Genomic DNA, 20,559 nt, shown 5'->3' with positions numbered 1-20,559 from the left:
TGCTGCAACAGGTGATGTTCCTTGGTAATTCAACAGCTCATTAGGACTCAGCTTGACAAATCCTGTATAGATTTATGAGGAGAGGGAATATATTTTTCCCTTTTGAAACCAATCCCTGGTTGTTGTTATTGTTGTTGTTGTAGGGTTTAACGCCATTTTTCAGCACACGATAGGCTATACATAGCGGCCTGTATTAATGGTGGAAGAAGAACCACCGACCCACGAGAAGCTACTGGCAAGCTTTCTCACATACCCACATTGGCTGAATCTGAGACTTTATCCCACACAGACAGAGGTGAGATGGCAGTGATCCGTAACGGAGAGCGCTTTAGACTCTCGGCCACTCAGGCCTCCCCCCTCAATCCCTGGTACGTATAGTCTATTTCCCAGTCATATTATCTAAAAGCTGTCTCGCATACCTTAGTGGACTGGAGATGACCTCTCCTGTGTAAGAGGTGTATTTCCCACCACCTCTTACCTGTTCTTCTAAGGTAGTATCATCGGGTAACATATTTGGAGAAGAAACCAATTTTTTGTGTAAAATAATGTTTCTTTGATAATACTGTACTCACCCGATCATAATATACATACACACTCCCAGCCTCCCGCAGTTACTGACTGTGCCTTTCCACTCCAGCAATTACTGAAGTATTAATGGGATTTGGCACAATTCCTTTTTAAAAGGGAGATCACTGTAACTGCTTCCTAGGTGGGCAGATAACTTTCAGCTTTTCAGCTAAAAAGTTTTAGCCTGGGACAGCTGTATTTGCGAGGTAGTAGTAGTTCTTCTGAGGTATTGTGATCTGGTAAGTATTATTAAACAAACATATTTTATTAGAAAAATTGGTTTCTAGTTTATTCATTTTTATTTCCCCCTAAAATCATAATTTTTTCACGTGATTTATTAAAGAAACTTTTTGCTATATGATCAATATAAAATATTTAGATCAAGATCTTCAGATTTTTGTCTGACTAAATTGATGAATTAGTGTAAAAACTAGTAAAGCAGAAACTAAGAAAGATAATAAGAAATTAAGGTTTTAAAACTAAATTGACTCGAACATCAGAGGTCAAGGTCACACATTTTGGATCAATGCAATATATTTCCTGAGGTGTGCCAGTGATTTTTAAATTAAAGCAGCTAAAAAGATTGTTTGCAACCTTTGGGCTTTTTTTCAGGAACAGCCAGAGAAACAAAAGACCAAGACAGCTTCACAATGGCAGTTGATGCAGATGCTCCAGTCACTGTAGAAAGTGTTGTTATCAAATTTTGTGACGAGACATCTCGTGAAAGTGGTAAGCGTCCAGGTTTTTATGACAGGGCTGCGTTGTGGATGAAATCATTGTCAAAAGATTTACCTGGTCCAACTCGAGTAGCAGTAGGTCCACCAGCAAGCAAAACAGAGGATATGCAACATTCAGGACAACAGCAGCTTTCAAATTATCATGAACGGTTCTTCCAACAAGAAGAACCTAATCACTTTCAGTTAAAAAAGCAGTGTGATACACAACATGAGGAATCCATGGAGACAGATGGTTTTGCACAGCAAATTGCCAATTATTGGCACATATATGATAAAGCCCAGGCATGGTATGATTTAGTATTTTGTAGTAAGTCAGTGGGATTTAAACCAACAATGAAAGCAATCAAACAACAAGTGTCACAGAATCCGGTTATGAAGCTAAGAGACATCACAGAAAATAAAGAGCCTTCAAGGCAGTCAGTATCTTTTGATGAGTCTGATGGACCAATAGATGTAGGACCTACTTCTACTCAGATGGGAGGTTATTTTACAACAATGAAAGACAACTCGTCAGGTCAGTGTGCAACAGTGTGCATCTCATGCATAGGTGGAGGAGAATGTGCTAAATTTGACTGGGGAAAACAAGTTCGGATAAAGCAGATATTATTTTAAAAAATTACTGGTTGGATATTGCAGCAGTTTGCTTGATTAATAACATCTGTTGACAGAAAAATTTTCTTCCAAGATCAGTAGTCCTCAATGTTCACCACACAAACACAAAATGGCAATACATTGGATGCAGGAGGTTGTGGGTTCAAACCCCGGCCGAGTCATACCAAAGACTTATACCAATGGTACTTGCAGCTGCTTTGCTTGGCTGTCAGCATTAAGAGGTTAGTGTTACGACTTGTTTGCCTGGTGTCAGGATAATGTGGGTGGGACATCATACTGCGTGTCTGCATCACTAGAAACTGCCACACTGCAGACATCATAGTGATATGATTGATTTTTTTTTAAAGCTACGTTAAATGATTTTTTTTTTAAGCTACGTTAAAAATTCAAATAACACACACACACCACACACACACACACACACACAAAAGGGCAATAACTTTTATCAGGACATGAAATTTCTGTTAATTTTGGTTTATTGGTATTGTTGACAAAAGAGCACATAGTTTTGTAGATATTCATACTGGAGTCATCACCAAAATGGCCAGTGACAACCAAATGTCCAGATGGCAATAGATTTAAGAATCAGTAGATGATTAAGTAAATTTCCACCCTAGGCCTAGCCCCATGAAATGGGTGAAAATTCCAGAACATTTATGTTCATCTACAGTCCACCACCATTCCCTTCCCAAAGCTTTTGGCCTCTAGTTTAAGCCATGCATAAGAAATAAAGCTTCAAAGTTACTGCACAATCAAAATATATATTATTAAATTGATACCTAATTGTAAACACCCTGCTCGCTTCTCCTAGGGAATGGATGAAAATTCTAAGATTTATGGACATTTGCAGACCATACCCAGTCAAATTCAAGGCTTGAAATATTTATACCTTTCCACCACAAGCATTAACAGTTAAGGTTTTGTTCAGGCTTTTCATTAGTATATATTTTCTAAACCATGTTTCCTTGATAGAGTCACATCATACTTGGAATGAATGATTATGAAGCTATGACAGTACATTCTGGGACATGTTTGCCTGACCCTGCTGGGACATATTTGCCTGACCCTGTAGTCGGGCTCACTGCCATAGAAAATGTGCATTGATGTTTTGGTCAAAGTTGATATTTCCTAAATTGAACAATCTTATCAGTATTTAATAAAGCTCTTTTAGGAGTTTTGAGTTTTGTTTAGACAATTGTTCCATGCATCTGGTTTATGGTTTGGCAAGGGTGTTTCATACTGGTTGTTTTATTTGTATTCAAATAACAATTTCTAAGAAGCTGTAGGAAGGTATTTATTTTTTTAAATTTCCCTATCCTTACTTTTTGCAGTCTGTGGACTCGCCTGCCAATCATTTTATTCACCTTACATGTAATGAATAGTGACATTTTTATATGTGGTAAGCAGATTAGTTATTAAAGTAATTTCATTTTCTGGTTATTGGACACAGGTTCTTTTCCATTTTTGAAATCCTTAAATTTGTCCTTATAATTAGCAGTTGCATCCTACGGGGTTTTTTTGTGCTAATTTTTACTATTCCCTTGCTGTTTTTAAACCTGATCGACATATTTCTTGCTTTTTCTTTCCTGAAAGCATAGTGTTGCTCCTTTTTAATATTTAATCATAGTGAAACACCCATGTAATTTATCATTTTGCTGAATTATAATAGCATAGGCTTGGTCCACACTTTATCTACTTTTAGTAGCTTTTATATATAAAACCTTTCAGCATCTTTATTTCAGGAACAATGTCAGAGCAAGGTGTAAGTTTGGCCACAAGTAATCCCCCTATGACACCCTCCCCCACTTGTTTATCCTATATGCACTGTAAGAAAACAGACAGCTGTCCCTTTTGTGGTCTTTGGTTTGATGAGATATGGGATCTTATGGAGAGTCAACATACCTACCAAGCAAGGAGGAAGGTATCCTCATCTTCATCAGAGTTTATCAGATTCTTTTTCTCTAAGTCCCTCAGAGATTCCTAGGATTAGTGGGCCTCCTCCTGAGGGAAGGTATAAATGGGTGGAGAGTGAGTCAGTATTCTGTCCACTAGGAGAGAGGTAGAAGCAGCACTGTCTCTTTACCCCTAGGATATAGAGCAAGTCATGCCCTCCTCTCAGAAAGGAGCAGCACCCTCTTGTGTCCAAAAGAGCTAGCAAGTTATGCCCCCTTTGTACATGTTAGCCATTGTGTTTTTCGCTTAATCATTATGGTTTTTTTTCTTCATCTAATTGTGTCTTGTTTATCCCCTATGTACTGTAAAAAAACAGACAGCTGTCCCTTTTGCTACCAAGCAAGGAGGAAGGCAGTGTTTTATCTACCCATGCATCATGTGTCAAATCCACAGACTTTTCTGATTTGACGCACAAATATTTTCAATGCTACGTAAATTGATGCACACCAATGCTATGTTTTGCTGATTAACACAAAATAAAGGTTTGGTCTAACTACTTTGTTGACCAGATTACAACTCTCCCAAGCAGGAGAAACATGCACATATCAGTTTGTTTTGCTAATGTTTTCATAATACATAAGTTTACAACTGAGTGTGACCTCATGTGACCTGTAACTGTAACATCATTTGTAGCAACCGGATGTTCGAACCACATAATCACCACACACAAGATAGAGGCGGAAAATAAACGTGATTTTATAGTGAATCTCATGAGAAACTATTATTTTATGCGCATCCTTGTCATGCAATGAACCAACAATTTCCATTGTATCCCTTACGTTGTTCCAAGATACTGTCAGTGTTCGACTGAAAATGGCATCCACAGCAAAAAAAATTAAAACAGATCCGAAACAAACAAAATTATCATTTGGACCATGTTTACAACCAACCGATGGTAATAGTATTGTTATAAACCAGTGAAGACTTCATCATCTAATGATGAGGTAACAGTTACTCGTAAGATAAAACATAATTTGTGCAACAGTAGTTGAAAACATGCAGCTGGCTATGTTGTCAAAAAGAAGTTAAGTCGAGTAAAGAATGTGACAGTGAAGACGCCTTTGTTTTGCCATATATGTACAGAGGGTAAAAAAAACCTCCATGACCAAATGTGCCAGAGACAATAACTTTCAGAACAGTACACTGGCAAGGCATGCTGGGTTGCCGGAACACAAACTGCTGTTTAAAGGTCCACAACACCAGTTTGAATGTGACAGCAATGGCAGATGAAAGCACTGACATAACCAACAATAAATGCCTTGTCGCATATGCTCAGATTATATCTGATGACATGAAACCATCAACAAGAATTTTAACAAATATATAATGTTCAGATGCTTCTGGCAAGGGAATTGCCTTATTGGCTTTAGTCACATTATATAACTAATATTTTCATTGTGTATTTAAACAATATCATTATTTTTTTTTTAAACTACTGAAGACTGATCATCAGCTTGAATAAGACTCATAGGTTTGGATTTTGACTCGTTGTTTTTGCCTTGATGAGTCAAATGACTGACATGAATTCATTTATAGATAAAACACTGGGAAGGTTCAGATTCTTTTTCTTTAAGTCACTTGGGTCTCAGAGAATGATTTCCCAATTCACCTCAGAGATTCCTAGGATTAGTGGACCTCCTCCTGAGGGAAGGTATAAATGTGTGGAGAGTGAGTCTCCCCTCCAGAGAGGGAAGAGCAGTATTCTCTCCACTAGGAGAGAGGTAGGAGCAGCACTCTCTCTTTAACCCTACAATAGAGAGCAAGTCATGCCCTCCTCTCAGAGAGGAGCAGCACCCTCTTGTGTCCAAAAGGGCTAGCAAGTTATGCCCCCATTGTACATGCTAGCCATTATGTGTTTCGCTTAATCATTATGTTTTTGGGTTTTTTTTCTCCCATCTAATTGTGTCTCTTATATACTTGCCTGTATATAGATTATGCTTTTCTGGTACAATGAAAAATGAAAACAAAATAAAGCAGTAAAAAAACTGTGTTAGTCATTTTGTAATCATCTCTTTAATCTCATTCATCGTGTAAATTTAAGAAAAGTCTAAAAAAGAAAACTGTTGTGTAAAAATAGTGTAAGAGTACATTTTTACATCCTAAACATACATGTGCTTTCCTATTTATAGCAACTGTATCTGACACATTTCTAAGAAAACAGACGCTTTCTTGAATTTGAAACTTTGCATGACAAATTCATTATATTGATAATATAATACGTTTGTAGACCAGTCTGTACATTTAAAGTAAATGGAACCAGATGTTAAATGAAACCGGCATTAAGTTTGTGCCTCTGGACATGGACAACATCATAACCAGTTTGTGACTTATAGATGTTCTTTGAATTAAATTTTTTAGAGCAGAGGGATCTTTTCAATCTTCAAAACATGTTAGATCAGAAAAAGAACAAATCAACACTGCTTTACAAATTTGAAAAGAAGAATATGAGAGTGATGCAGTACAGAACTTGGATTCAGCACATCCTCATGCTCATTGCAGAATTACTGTATTTCACAATCATTCAGCAAAGTTAAACATATAAACTAGTTAAGGGTAGTGTTGAATATGAATAATTTGTCAGTATGTTTTGTGTTTGTATGTTGGTTCTAATCAACATGGATTTTACCCATTTGTGAAGGCATTTTGACCAGCTGCAGTAGTGTTAAAATTCTAAGTTCCAGTATTGAAAGTGGTTGATGTCCTGTAATCTCCAATGCCATTGGCCTGGATTGTGATGATGTGTAACAATCTTTGGATGTATCACAATAATATAATAAAAAATGTTCTTGTCTGAATTAACTGTAATTCCAAATTATTGTTTCTTTTCCAAAATATTATTAAACACTTTGCAATTGCAGCAAATAATAATTTGAATAAATAAACCCAACCAATAAAAACACTGAACACAACAATAAGACTGATTCTGCTTCAAATGTTAATGCGAGAATTAGTCATTTTTTAAATAAACAACATTTCATAAAACGTTAAGACAGAATAATAGAGCCAGGATGTAGGTCATTCTCCTGTATAAAACACTCAAAATTATCAATAAATTTAGGATTTTCCAAATGGAAATCTGATGTCCTAGACCCAGACCCAAATAAACATGTTTGCATCCATTGATAATGATCTGAATATTTATTCCACACTCGGAGAAAAATATTAGCTATGTATTATGTTATTTACAAAATAAATGTTACTGGATGGGTACACTATGAACTTGATTTTGGACAAGGTCATGTGCAAAACTTAGATGTACACAATACATAATCATTAAGAAAAGCCAACAGACTATACAATTTAAATATGCAAAACAGTAGGAAAGAAATGTGCATTTTTTCATACCATGTACTATAATTATGGTATGTAATATATAGATTATGCTTTTTATTCTTAGATTATGCTATTTTGCCCAATTGTATTAGCAATTCATACATTATACCACTCTCAGGTTTGGCATTTATGCCCCCCCACCATGAGGGGGAAGCATTATTGACCCACTGCTTAGTAACAGGTAATTGTGAGTTGTGCCTCCCCCATCAAGGGGGTGGGAGCACCCTTTTAGTCCCAAGAACCCGTTTTTGATGATGTGATCTAGTCCCCTGAGAAAGATAGTGCTTAGATCTATCAGATATGTGGATGCATTTTCCTACAGATCTGAGTCATATATAGAGTCATTGCCCACTGAGCAGGTACTAGACACTGAGCATGGGTCTTTGGAGCCCATATGGCATGGAGACGTTGATCAGGTTGAGCTCCCCTCCCCCACCCCTTCCCTTGCTACCATTTCATCCCATGGGGGACTGAATTGGTTTACAGATGCCAGATTTGGGCAGGGGATCAGATCAGCATCCCCCTTCCCTTGATCAAAGAACAAGATGTCTGCCATGTATATATGGTCTTAACACAGCTCTACTCACTTCAATGAACTTGGTGTAAAAACTGGTGATAAATATACTAATACCTATTGCCATAATTTATACTGTGGATTTATGACAATATTAAGTTAGTGTAAGTGAAATTTAATGTGCACGTTTTCATTTATTCAAGTGAATTTGGAAATCTGTTCAAAACAAAGGATTTTTGGTGATCCAAGATGGCTACCAAAGTGGATATACTTGAAATTGAACTACATCTACCATATCTGAAGTTCATTTGATACCAACTCAAACACATTATGCAAGTTTCATTCAAAAGTTTATGGATATGCACTAGTCATATATAAGAATTTCGTATACTAATGCTATCACTATTATGAACAAGCTGAAAACATCAGAATCATGGAAACATATTTAAATACCAGCCTTGTAGATTCCTTACTCAACACACTCAGCTCAACTTTTTCTGCATCATTCTCTGGCTTTAGTATGTCTGATATACCTGAAGATCAGAGCCACACAGATAATCCCATGCAGGAAAGTCATGTTAGAGTGAAAATGAAAACAACGGTGCAGATGATGATTTGGAGTTATCCAATATGGCTGACATTTATCTAGAATTTCTGAGGGTCAAACATAATAAATACAGTATCACTATGCATATAGATAAAAAAAAACTAATAAGCAATCATTGTCCTTGTCACTGGAGCTTCTCCACTTCTACAAGGGTGGCACTGGTCACTTCCAAGGTCTTACTTGAGCACAGTAAGAACCTTCTAAGTAAGGGCTTCTCCCCTGGAGGCTGAGACTCTCTTTGGAGTCCTCAATCGCCCTGTGTGGCTACTCGGAAGACCATCAGCAGTCTCTTGCATCCAAGTCTGGCTCTTCAATACCATCCAAGAAGCAGAATCATTCTGACTGCTTTCAGGGTCCACTGGCTAAATTCTTTAAAGCTGTGTATCCCCCAGTCAATGCAACTACCCTATTTCAGAGCTACCCCTCAGCAGGCAGGCCCTAGAAGGGTGTGCTGCAAGAACCCAAGGAATATGTTCACAAGGCCTTCTCCATTTCCTTAAGAACAAGAGTGGGCAGCCCTAGGGACTCTCTCCCTCTCCTGCAGACAGTACATGTCCCTTTAGTTCCCATTGGCACCATACTTAACCTCTTGTTCAGGTATAACAGTTGATGGTTGGGTCCTTTCTATCATAAGAGATAGTAGCTGGCTTCAGTTCCAGGATCTCCCTCCTCTAGTAAGGTCACCCATTTGCTTCCACCAGTTAAGTGAAGTGGTCCATTCCCTTCTTTTGAAGGGTTGCAGTAAAGGTGGTATTAAAAGACAAATCTCTAGCCATCTGTTCCCAGATTTTTATGGTTACAAAGAAAGGGAAAACTTGTAATTATCAACCTTTCCAAGCTGTGCCATTAGCCTAGGCTCTGCACTCAGAGCTTTTACCAAGGTCATGGAAGTAGTTGCAGCCAATTTATGGTCATTAGGTATCCCAATCCTACAATAGTTCAATGATTGGTTGATCCAAAATAGCTGTCTAGAGTCTCTCCGACTAGATTTATCTCACTGTTGGCCCATAGTGATCAGGCTTGAATTTCTACCAAGCTTAGAGAAACCAGAGTGCAATCCATCTCAAGATTTTGTCAATGTGGGAATGAATTTCTCACATACAGAGGGTTACTTTGTGTCCCTCAGAACATAACAGACACGATCCTTTTCTAGTTGGAGACATTTTGAGTAAAAACCATGTTGTCAGTTCATGTTTTCCTCTCCTGGGGAGCTTGAATGCTGCAGCAGACCTGATTCACTAAGACTGGCTGCACTTCAGCCTGCTCCAGTTTCTCCTTTTAATGTTTTCAAACCACACAAGGACTCCTTGAATGCTGATTTCTCTGGGTTGGAATTTCCACCACCATCTAAATTAGCAGGCAAATTGAGACTGCCTTCTGACCCAAGTCCCCATGCGCGCGCACACACACACACTCAAACCCTATTCTTACCAGTTCGCAGATGGGTCAGATTCAGGGTGGGGTGCTTATCTTGTGCCTGGGGGTCTGATTTTTAATGGACTTGTGAACACCCTACCCTCCACTTCAACAATTTGGAAATAAGGACACAGTTTTTAGGCCCTCAGGAGTGTCCAAGAAATTAGTGGTTGCTGCATAATGGTCTCCTTTGGCAATGTGTTGTAGTAGCATACCTTAGGAGACATGGAGGTACGCATACACCTTGTCTCTGTGTGGAGGTTTGAAACTCCTTCACTGGACAGCTTCAGAAGGAATATATCTTGGAGTGCTTCACATTTCCAGAACAATTTGGTGTCAGCATGCCAAGGAAAAGGAAGATGGTTCTTACAGAATGGTCACTCCACCATTCCATAGCAGACTCCCTGTTCCATCTTTGGGAAACTCCCTTAATGGACTTGTTTGCCACCAAGCTGAGCAACAAGCTCCCCCTTTCACATTTCCCAACCAGAAGGTCTCAGCGCTGGATGCCTTCAGCCTGAAGTGGGATTATCTGTTTGCTTCCCACCCTTCAGGCTGATCCCACAGGTCCTTACACAAAGGCATTCCACAGCTCAGCTCATTTTGATTGCCTCTCTGCAGCCCTAGTGATGGTGTTTCAGTGATATTTTGTATGTACTGGTGGACAATCGCAGGACCTTTCCGCTGAGGAGGGACCTTCTGTTGCAGCACAGGGGTTATCTCCTACACAGCAGCCCATAGATTCTCCACCTTCACACTTATCTCATCTCAAACAATCTCTGCATCATTCAGTGTAGGAGAGGTTCAAGCTCTATGGTAAAAGATGTCAAATAGAGGATCTTTTGTGATTGGTGTAGTAGAAAACGTATCAGTCTTAGTTGCCTGTCTGTGAGTGCAGTGGCCAATTTTCTTCTTGTTCTTTTCAAAGAGTAACAATGCTTGTTTTTTAACTATTAAGGGCTATCAAGCTGAGGCCAATTTTCTTCTTGTTCTTTTCAAAGAGTAACAATGCTTGTTTTTTAACTATTAAGGGCTATCAAGCTGTCTTTTCCAGCATGCACAAATTTTCGAATTCTCACTTAGCAGGCCTGATCATGTATTTCAAATTGGAGAGACAATTTTCGTGATCAGTGCTTCAATGGACTTGTATCTTGTGGCCTCTTAAATAAACCCCACTAATTACCTTTGAATGAAGCTTCCTTTGACAACCATACGCTCAAGACAGTTTTCTTGTTCACCTTAAGATCAGCAAGATAAGGAACAAGCTCCATGCCCTATCTATAGAGCAGCTACTCTTATTTTCCAACTAGGTTTTTTAGCAAATAAACAGCTTCCTTGGGTTGCTCCACTCCCAGTTGAGATCTCCAGTCGCATCTGTATCTGTTCTGGTGATGACCAAGATAGACTTTTATGTCCAGCTAAGTGATTTTACTTGGCAGCCTCTAAAGGAGAAGGAAACATATTTTGCTAGCTGTTAAACTGCCACCATTTCTTGGTGGATTTCGTTAAATATCAAGATAGCTTACCAGTGCCTTATAGGGACCTGTCTTTCATGAAAATTAAAGCTCATGCGGTTCATGCCATTGCGACCTTGTGGGCCTGCCTAACTTCATCTATGGAGGAAGTGAAGAAAGTTGTGTTTTGTCTCTCATACTGCTTTCTCCTTTTACCATCACTCATTAGCCCATCATAGCGAAGGTTTTGACTCACTGGGCCCAATTGTCGTTGTTCAAAAAGTGGTCCATGCAGATTCCATCTTGCAACGTTGAGGTTGAGTATTCCTGTGTTTTGTATTTGCTTTTTCTGGGACCTATCATCAAACTGACAAATTCAGCTATGAAATAGCAACAGGTAGGAGATTATTGATATTAAAATGTATCGGAGGGGGAGGGGGTTAATTTTAATGATGTAATATTGCCAGATTCCCTCTTCCTTCCCCACACTGATGTGCCACTTTTGGCTGCTCCCTCAAAATAATGAATAAGGCCTTCACGCATGCTCAAGATGTGTAGGGTTCTCCCAGAGCTGATCCAGTTAGTTTTGCCAGGTATTTTCCTTAAAGAAAAGTACTATCTATGCAATAGCGACAGGTAAGTATTACATCATTAAAATTAACTTAACCCCCATAAAAATATCTGTGTTGTCTTTTATATTTTTACCTTAGTCCTTGCAATTTTTTTATTTATATTTGTCTTATTTCACTAAGTGTTAGGGTTTTGAGTACTCTGTAGTGAAGGAGTGCTTCATTTGTTTATCCCTTTCTTAGTGACTGGTGTTAGAGTATGTATTACTGACCCTACTATTGTTCTAGTTGATTTATGTTTGTATTTCATTTCAACACGCCTCAAGGTGTGATTTAATTCAGTCACAAAAAGCTGCTTGGAAGATGCACCCCACCTGCTTGGTGTGTACTTTATGTGTACACATGGGAAAGATTTTTGTGTGTTGTCTTTGGCCTAAGGTCGTGTAGAACTTGCTGGAAAGTCACCATGCCTAGATGGACAGGAGGAAGGTACTCTGTTCTCCCTTTTCATCACTGGAAGACTTCTCCATTTCCAGGAGGTGTCAAGATCATTGTAGATAAGTTGCCAGTTACATATCTTAAGGGAGGGGTCCGTGGCTCATTTTGAGGTATGGGTGGTATCACAGATACTTGGAAGGAAGTAGTCATTTTCTGTTGTGGATGGATCCTGGGCACTTCCTGGAGGAGAGGAGTCATCATCACCTAGTAGCAAGTCCTGCATATACAATGCAAGGGTAGCAAAGTCTTCTTCATGCGCAGGTAGATCCATTTGCAGATTGAGTGGGTATTGTTTGTTGGACTGCATTTCTCTATAAATAAACACTTAACACCAGACATTGGGTACCAGTTTTCATTTGGTGGATAATGCATCAGATTCTGTCACCAGTCACTGGTCACTCATTATTGCATTAGGCCAATACCCACCCTATTAATTTTGTTACTGTTCAATCCATACTGGTAAATGGACTTTGGGCTTTGAATATACATTTGGATCAGGTTGACACTCACTGTCTGCTGAACCCCTTTCTATACGTTTCTGTTAAAGGCCCTGACCTTGTATTATTACAGATCTTCCTTGCATGAGTCTGACATGCAGGCCCTGGCCTTGTATTATTACAGATCTTCCTTGCATGAGTCTGACATGCAGGCCCTGGCCTTGTATTATTACAGATCTTCCTTGCATGAGTCTGACATGCAAGCCCTGGCCATATATTATTACAGGTCTTCCTTGGATGGGTCTTACATACAGGCCCTGACCTTGTATTATCAAAGATCTTCCTTGGATGGGTCTAACATGCAGGCCCTGGCCTTGTATTATTACATATCTTCCTTGGATGGGTCTAACATGCAGACCCTGGCCTTATATTGTTACACATCTTTTGTCTGCATAGGTTTTAGATGCATGCCCAACGCTCCGGTGGCCTAGTGGTTAGAGAATCTGCCTCAGATGCAGTAGGTTGTGGGTTCGATCCCCGGCTGAGTCATAGCAAAGACTTACACAATGATACTAACAGCGGCCTCACTTGGCACTCAGCATTAAGAGGTTAGTGTTAGGACTGGTCGGCCTTGTGTTGGGATAATATTACTAGGTGGGACATCATACTGCATGTCTGTGGCATGATGCCCCAGTGCTAGACCTCACTATAAACTATCACACAACAGACATCATTGTGATATGACTGAAAATTTGTTAAAGCTACGTTAAAAATCCAGATCACACATACACAGATGCATGCTCTGACCTTGTGATATTACATATCTTCATTGGATGGGTCTGACATGCAGGCCCTGTCCTTGTATAATTACAGATCTTCCTTGGATGGGTCTGACATGCAGGCTCTGACCTTGTATTATTACAGATCTTCCTTGCATGAGTCTGACATGTAGGCCCTGACCTTGTATAATTACAGATCTTCCTTGCATGAGTCTGACATGCAGGCCCTGTCCTTGTATAATTACAGATCTTCCTTGCATGAGTCTGACATGCAAGCCCTGACCTTGTATAATTACAGATCTTCCTTGGATGGGTCTGACATGCAGACCCTGGCCTTATATTATTACAGATCTTCTTTGGATGGGTCTGACATGCAAGCCCTGACCTTGTATAATTACAGATCTTCCTTGGATGGGTCTGACATGCAGACCCTGGCCTTATATTATTACAGATCTTCTTTGGATGGGTCTGACATGCAAGCCCTGACCTTGTATAATTACAGATCTTCCTTGCATGAGTCTGACATGCAGGCTCTGACCTTGTATTGTTACAGATCTTCCTTGCATGAGTCTGACATGTAGGCCCTGACCTTGTATAATTACAGATCTTCCTTGCATGAGTCTGACATGCAGGCCCTGTCCTTGTATAATTACAGATCTTCCTTGCATGAGTCTGACATGCAAGCCCTGATCTTGTATAATTACAGATCTTCCTTGGATGGGTCTGACATGCAGACCCTGGCCTTATATTATTACAGATCTTCTTTGGATGGGTCTGACATGCAAGCCCTGACCTTGTATAATTACAGATCTTCCTTGGATGGGTCTGACATGCAAGCCCTGACCTTGTATTGTTACAGATCTTCCTTGGATGGGTCTGACATGCAGGCTCTGGCCTTGTATTATTACAGGTCTTCCTTGGATGGGTCTGACATGCAAGCCCTGACCTTGTATTATTACAGAGATTCCGTGCCTGCATGGGTTTGACAGACCTTTGCCTACCTGGCAAAGGCAGAACAGCAGTCACTGTATCATGTTTTCAGGATCTGTTTCATGTGTATATTTGTTTCAGTTAATGTTATATTTGTTAAATAGTTATATCAAATGATGGAATGTTCTCACACAATATTCAGAGGTTTAGCAGGGGTGTGATTTTTTAAGTAAAGGTTCCCTGTAAGACCAAAAATTGCATAATCAATATTTTATCCAATTTCTCAGTGGTTAACATGCTGGACTCCTGACTAGAAGTGTGCAGTGTTTGAATCCTGTTCAGGTGTTAGTTTCTGGGCAAAACCTACTGCTAAGGTGTTTCTGGGCAAAACATACTGCCATGTGTTTGTTTCTGGGCAAAACAATTAATTATTTTTCCTTGGTATGATATAACCTCTTATGTACAGATGTGCAATTAAGCAAAAAATCAAAACCAGTGACTTTTGTAGCGATGACTCTTGTTTTTGTTTTTTTCAGGTAGTGGACCTGTCATTTGTCCGTCTGGCATGCACTATTCCAAATCAAATAATGATGTCCATGAGGGGAAAGGAAAAGAAGGCATTTGTGTACCAAGTTCAGCTCCTGACTTGTCCTCAATTTCATTTCTAGATGGAAAAATTGTCTTGAAGGAGCATTATGATGTTTGTATTATATTCTCTGATAAGGATGAAGATGATGTGTACACATTCATAGACCATTTAGAACACATAGATCTTGGTGGTAACGAACATCCAAAAATTTGTCGCTTTGATGATGAGGGGATATGGGGTCTAGCTAATACAGTAAGCAGAGTGCCGCTCATTTGTAAGCATTGCTCTGTAATATTTGTCTTCGTTTCCAAAAACATTTTATCTGACAGTTACACAAGATTTTTTCATGATGAAGTTGTTATGAGCTCATTAAAAAACTGCAAAGTGCGACCTGTTCTTTCAGAGGAGAATTGTAGTGTCCCAGCTGGAATGCAAAATATATCGCCAATCAAGTGGTACAGGCGAGATACAAGAGCATATCAGGATAATATTAGGAGCATTCTTGATTACAGCAGGAAAGCAAGACTTCAGAGGGAAATTAATCGTATTCAAACCATCCTTTCTGATTTTTGATAAAAGCATATTCAAGGCTTAAACAAAGTTAGGCCAAGAACATTTTGTCTACAAGTGTTTTCATCATAAAACTAATACTTTTGCAACATATTTACAGTATTGCTCAAAGGGCAAGTACGTTTGCATTACATATGCAATACAATGTATCAACAAGTAACTGCTGTACAGATTATTCTCCAGTGTCCAGCAAAAAGTGACATGAGTAATTCGTTCATAAATGATGGAAAGTAGATGCTGACTGAATTCAGATTTTGTTAGATAATGGACTTTAAAAACAGAAACTTAATGTATTTATATGCACCACTATGACAGTTGTAGTACCCATACATGTAGTGTTACCTATGTCCATCTGTCTATTATACATTGGCAAAGTTTTGCATTTAGATCATTGTATGCACTGTGCTGTGGGCATCCATGTTTTATGAACACATTTATTGTTTTATTTAATATGATTCTGTGCATATGTGTGTATGTACATTTGCGAAAGTGGTCATGATGTACATGCTGAGTATATCAGGTCCTTTCGTTTGGACACATATTAAATGCTTTAAAGAAATCTGGTATCTTATTTGTTGTAATCACATATTTTCAGTCATTTTCTAAAGGCTTGTATGAATAGGTACCCTAGTCTCCATTGTACAACATTACAGACACACTGTGAGCTCTGCTATGCGCCACCACTCTCTTGGGACCACAGTAACAAAACCGGCCTTTATAGTAAAAGAAACTGGAAGGTCGGCAGATATATGAACCTAGCCCAACCAAACCAGTGAATTGATGTGCGTCTCTGATGCTCAACACTAAATAGTTGTTGCTAGCAATCAGAAGTACCTGTTAGGCAATTATCCATAAATGCGTTTATCTCAACCAAACCAGTATATATTGTTTTGCATCTCTGGTTCACACCAATAAATAGTTCAATGAATGAATGTAGGGGTTGGAGCACAGAAGTGCCTGTTAGGCAAAATAAATAACAGAATTTGGCTTAACCTAACCAAACCAAAATATTTTTAAAAAGTAAGGTTTAAAAAAGCAAAACAAACCTTCCAACCCACAAGCATGTTGCATATAGAAGAACAGTATCATATGCTATTAAAACAAACCCTTTGAGTGATATGTTTGCAGGTTCATTGATGTAGAAATTAGGGGCCAGTCATTTAATTTTCAGTTCAGAATGTTAGGGCTTAGAATCTGTTTGACGGAAAAATATGCAGTTCACAGAAAGCTTGAAAAACTTATTTTTGCTTTGATTTTTGGAAAGAAAGATCTAATTATATCCATTATATTAGTCATTATAAAAAATTATCCTGAGGTAAACAGATTAAATATCCCAAAGTCTAAAGAAAATCCCAGGTCCTCCTCATAAAAGTTACATTTACAGTCACAGAGCTTCATGTTTGTTGACATGATCCCAGAACACATTTCACTGGCAAAGATGGTGTAAAGGGGTGTATATATGAAAATATGTATATAAGACTTGAGCGTCCTTTGAAAATTTCACATTTATTTAACTTTGGACTTGAATCTTTGTGAGCCTTGCATCAGATATGGCCACCATTACTAAACAGAAAATCCCTTGAAACCACTTGTCATAAACCACACAAGAATTTGACCAAATTTGGCAAAAAGCAGTTTAACATGAAAGGCTTTTATACTTGTACAAATGTTGCCAATCTGCCATCACTTTTAGCTGCTGTTACTAAAATTGGTGACTGCTCCAGTGGCCTAGTGGTTAGAGCGTCCGCCTTGAATGCGGTAGGTCACGGGTTTGATCCCCAGCCAAGTCATACCAAAGACTTACTCAAATGGTACTAACAGCTGCCTCACTTGGCATTCAGCATTTTGAGGTTAGTGTTAGGACTGGTCGACCTGATGTCAGGGTAATGTGACTGGGTGGGACATCATGCTACATGTCTGCGGCATGATGCCCCAGTGCTAGACATCACTATAAACTGTCACACTGTAGACATCGTAGCAATATGACTGAAAAATTGTTAAAGCTACGTTAAAATTCCAAATCACACACACACACACACTAAAATTGGTACATTCTTCAATAGCTTCTGAAAATCACAGAACTGAATAAAATTTGACAGAGCATCATAGCTTCAAGGCCTTTAAATATATCCAAAAAGCACCAATCAGCCGTCAAATATGGTCACTTGGCAATAATTTCTGACAAATATGCCCACATTTGTTTCCAATAGAGTTGTTTGGTATATGCGTCTGATACAGTCTACACATATTTTGTATCACATCCTAATACTTTTTGCAGAATTATCTGTATTTTTCAGAGTATGAAAATTCTGTTAATACTGTAGCAATGTAGTAAAAATATCAGCAAAAATCATTTTATTTGCATTAAATATATTTAACATGAAGTCATTTATTTTACTGGCAGTCTTTGGGATATGTCCAAGGCAGCACCAGCATGTTTCCCACTTGCACATTTTCAAAACTGTGAGCACATCTGTGAACTATTTTGAAATGTCCTGCAAAACATTGCTGATCATTTGACAATCCACTTTTGTCAGAGTGACAAATTAATCAAACATACCTTCAGATTAATCTCCCTGTGAGTTTGGAAATGTAGTCAGTCCAGTGTGACAGAAAGTCTGTCATAAGAAGAGACAAAGTATCAGCCATTTCCCTCAATGATGCTTTGTGATGATGTTCCAGTATAGAAAATTTTGGATTGTTTTTAAGGGTTAATTTAAGTGTTTTCACTTTATATTTTAAGAATTTTACCTTTGTTTGTGGGGGCCAAGTGGTCTAAAGCGCTCTCCGTTACAGATCACTGCCATCTCACCTCTGTCTGCGTGGGTTTGAGTCTAGGATTCGGCCAATGTGGGTATGTGAGAAAGCTTGCCAGTAGCTTCGCATGGGTTGGTGGTTCTTCCCGGGGTTTTTACCGGGTTCTTCCTCCGCCATTAATACTGGCCGCCTTGCATAGCCTATTGTGTGCTGAAATATGGCGTTAAACCCCACAACAACAACAACAACCTTTGTTTGTATCATTGTTTTTTATTCTTCTTTGGGGGGTGGATACTTTGCACTATATAACAAAGATTGTGCTTGATGTGCCAGTAAACCCTATACATGCAGACATATATACCCCCTTGAAATTATCTCCCTTTGGGAATTTTGATTGGGTACAGCAAAATACAAATGGTGGTAACCTGTTTCATTGTTGACTCTAGGTGAAGGTCAGTTAAAACATGAATTAAATTATATAAAAAATTGTTTATTAAACTTTAATTTTAAATTGTGGTTAATTGCTGCACCAAACAAAGTACCACTAGACCTGCTGCTGAGGGTTATGAAGTCTTAGGCTTATTTGCGAGGTTGTCTTAACCTATATATGCAGTGGTAATACCATTATGTTTCATTTGTTGTTCTTTCTTAAATTAGTATGTGGCCAATACCCTATAGCAGCTTCATCACCAAACATTATGGTCTAAGATTTTCTGTCATCTTAAGAATGCAATATCACTTTAAAAATGCAGGAAAGCTAAAAATGAAGGCACATTGGTCACTTATGTGAGGTAGAATAAAGTTTCTGTGGTGCATTAACTTTGGGCTTATGTCATTGATGTTCCCAAAAGAATAATGTGTTAGGTTGTCTGTTCTTTTGAGCATGGTTTCTATGAACTTGGTTAGAATATTCAGTGCATCTTTATTTTTTCTAGGAGGCCAGATTGATCTGTATGCATGTATGCTTTTTTTTTAGCTATATAGTGAATACAAAGGTTTAAGGATGCCAATGGGTACTCGGGTACCCACCTGTTAATAAAATGGATAATATAATGAACAAACAGAAACCTGTTTAAAAAAAAGTTTTTCCAAATTAAGATCGAGACACAGAATTATGATTACATTCAAGGCCCATGTCGTGTGTGCATTTATTCATCATCACAGGGCTCGTATGGTTGCTTACAATTTACTTGTCATACATGTTATATATATATATATATATATATATATATATATATATATATATATATATATATATATATATATAATACAGTAATATTTTCAGGGCCGCTGCTCACATGTTAGTTTACTTGACCTTTTTTATTAGCAGGAAATCCAATACTTATTTTTTTTTTTTTACTATAACATGCACTTTTTGTACCATGTTAGGAACAAATGAATGAAATGAACTATACAGAATGAAATTTATAACTGAAATATTCTAATCTTTATTATTTAATAACATTAAAAAAAAACATTTAATAAAATTCACCACATAAATGTAATGTTTGCATGAATTTTACATAAAAAAAATTCCAAGAATGCAGACGGGTTTCTTGAATGTGAAACCACTTATCCTAGATTCATTCTGATTTGATACTACATACATAGCAGACCAGTCTAAATTAAAAATAAATGGCTGCAGATATCATTCTTAAAAACCAAACAACAACAAAATGGAATGTATCATTGTCACTGATGGATGTTATATGACTGAAAAATGTTAGAGTTGAGGTATTTTGTTAACTTAAAAACGTGTTTCACCGGCCCGTCATTAAGGGATGAACCATGGGAGGTTGAGGATAACTGCCATTTCACCTCTGTCTGCGTGGGTTCGAGTCTCGGATTCGGCCAATGTGGGTATGTGAGAAAGCTTGCCAGTAGCTTCTCGAGGGTCGGTGGTTCTTTCCGGGGATTTCCCGGGTTCTTCCTCCACCATTAATACTGGCCACCATGTATAGCCTATCATGTGCTGAAAAATGGCGTTAAACCCTACAACAACAACAACAACAACAACAATACTCTTGTACTAACTACTAATCCACATGAATTTAGCTGATTTGTGACAAAAATTTAACTGCAGATCGAGGTAAGTAGCAGAATTAAATGTAGGTTTTTATACAGTTTTCTATTATTATGGCATTTAGTATATAGATTGCTCTTTTTATGCTCAGATTACAATTTTTTGCAGCATTTATTAGTAATAATACGCTTATACTTCTCTTGGGGATTGCCGC

General features: G+C 38.3%; 1 protein-coding gene across 3 annotated transcripts in view; it reads left to right on the top strand.

The window, feature by feature from the left end:
• The window catches only part of LOC149789267 (uncharacterized), a 37,529-nt gene extending 21,405 nt beyond the window's left edge, over window positions 1–16,124 (top strand). For 2 of the 3 annotated variants that reach the window (XM_089975445.1, XM_089975447.1), the window contains exons 5-6: window positions 1,180–1,818; window positions 14,943–16,124. In XM_089975445.1, coding sequence (XP_089831571.1) covers window positions 1,180–1,818; window positions 14,943–15,568 — 1,265 coding nt within the window. In that variant the 3' untranslated portion in view covers window positions 15,569–16,124. The remainder of the gene's footprint in view (window positions 1–1,179; window positions 1,819–14,942) is intronic. The other variant, XM_089975448.1, reaches the window with a different exon arrangement.
• Window positions 16,125–20,559: the final 4,435 nt, after the last annotated feature.

The sequence above is a fragment of the Sinohyriopsis cumingii genome, chromosome 11, assembly GCF_028554795.1.
Source record: "Sinohyriopsis cumingii isolate HCF-2022 chromosome 11, ASM2855479v2, whole genome shotgun sequence".
NCBI classification, from domain to species: domain Eukaryota; kingdom Metazoa; phylum Mollusca; class Bivalvia; order Unionida; family Unionidae; genus Sinohyriopsis; species Sinohyriopsis cumingii.
This window is presented reverse-complemented; position numbering and strand designations above follow the sequence as displayed.